Genomic DNA, 1,592 nt, shown 5'->3' with positions numbered 1-1,592 from the left:
AAAAAAGGTACGTTTTTCAGATTATCAGAGATTCTCACTGGAAAAGATTGCTGACTTGAGCGTCGGAGCACAATCGCAGTACCCCCACCGGCCGACCGAGGCACGCAAAGAAGAAGGAGACTTGAAGAATAGGACAATTAAGAGTGAAGCAGACACCTTGTATCGACGTGGACCAACATTACTCAGTCCCCAATATCCATACAGGTACAATTGGCGCCCACCGTGGGGCCGAGTAATCATTATTCCCAGACCCAAAGACACCAACGCTCAAAGATGGGCTCAATGACAAACAACAACAATAATACTGCCACGGAAGAGCATAGGACGATACTCCAAACCCTCCAGATTCAGATGCAGGAGTTACTCCAGAAGGGAGTCATTGATCAACTACATCAAGATGAAGAAAAGAAAAGACAAGAAGAAGAGCGCCAGCGGCGTGCAGAAGAGATAGCTCAACTGAAAGAGCAGAACAAAAGATTGTTGGATAGACTCGAGCAATCTGAGCGTGAGGGACATTCACGTGCGCCTTCTCCACCACCACTCCAGTCAGGAACGAAGACAATAGTCCAAACTATACCTCCCACATCACTCGTTCAACACACCCATCAAAGTGTAAAGCCAGTAACCCCAAACAGGGTAACAAACCCGAAAGGCCATCCGTTCACTGACGATATCATAGCCACTCCTCTCCCTGACAAGTGGAGAGGCCTAACGATAAATCTTTACGATGGATCCACATATCCAGACAAACATCTGAATATATTTAGAACTCAAATGACCCTTTACACAACTGACCGAACGGTGTGGTGTAAAGTCTTCCCCACCTCTCTCAGGGAAGGCCCCCTTGGATGGTTCTTTGATCTTCCACCCAATTCCATTACAAGCTTCGACACTTTGGAATTAAAATTCACCACGCAATACGCCACAAGTAGACCTCATCGGACATCCTCCATGTCCCTTCTGAATGTCAAACAAGAAAGGGGAGAATCATTAAGAACATTCATGAACAGATTTAGCAAAGTGTGTATGAGCATTCGTAACCTTAATCCAGAAATAGCCATGCATCATTTGGTCTCGGCCATACTACCTGGAAGGTTCACTGAAAGTCTTATCAAACGGCCCCCGTGTAATATGGATGAATTAAGAACAAGAGCGACAAAGTTCATGCAGATAGAGGAACACATTGATTATCATTGAAAGACTCATGTTGAAAACGCGGACAGGAGCAAAGGGATTCGTCCTCCCACAGTGCCGATCGACCGGGATCGGCATCGCCCAAATAGGGGTCCCCGTTTCCACAACTACACCCCCTTGACTGTACCAAGGGGTAAGATTCTCGACGAAGCACTACAGATCGAATTGATTCCGGCACTGAAGCAGTCGCAAACCCCTCCCAATGCCGATACCAGTAAACGTTGCCAGTACCATCGTAACTATGGCCACACGACCGAAGGATGCCAAGCACTGAAAGACAAAATCGAAGAGCTCGTCTAGGCCGGCCATCTCCGCAAGTTCGTGAAAACCACCGTTACTGCATCCAGGTCACCCCAGCGTGATCATGATCCCCAAGAACGTTCAAGACGAAGAGACGA

General features: G+C 47.4%; 1 protein-coding gene across 1 annotated transcript; it reads left to right on the top strand.

Moving 5' to 3' along the window:
* The first annotated feature begins 273 nt into the window (after nt 1–273).
* LOC137816079 (uncharacterized) lies at nt 274–1,197 on the top strand. Its single transcript, XM_068619176.1, has one exon. The coding sequence runs from the start codon at nt 274–276 to the stop codon at nt 1,195–1,197; it is 924 nt and encodes a 307-aa protein (XP_068475277.1).
* The last annotated feature ends 395 nt before the right edge of the window (nt 1,198–1,592 follow it).

The sequence above is a fragment of the Phaseolus vulgaris genome, chromosome 1 (assembly GCF_000499845.2).
Source record: "Phaseolus vulgaris cultivar G19833 chromosome 1, P. vulgaris v2.0, whole genome shotgun sequence".
Lineage (NCBI taxonomy): Eukaryota > Viridiplantae > Streptophyta > Magnoliopsida > Fabales > Fabaceae > Phaseolus > Phaseolus vulgaris.
This window is presented reverse-complemented; position numbering and strand designations above follow the sequence as displayed.

What these genes read in the sequence shown, in the direction of transcription:
- LOC137816079 (XM_068619176.1), top strand. Translation starts at nt 274, where the DNA reads ATGGGCTCAATGACAAACAACAACAATAATACTGCCACGGAAGAGCAT.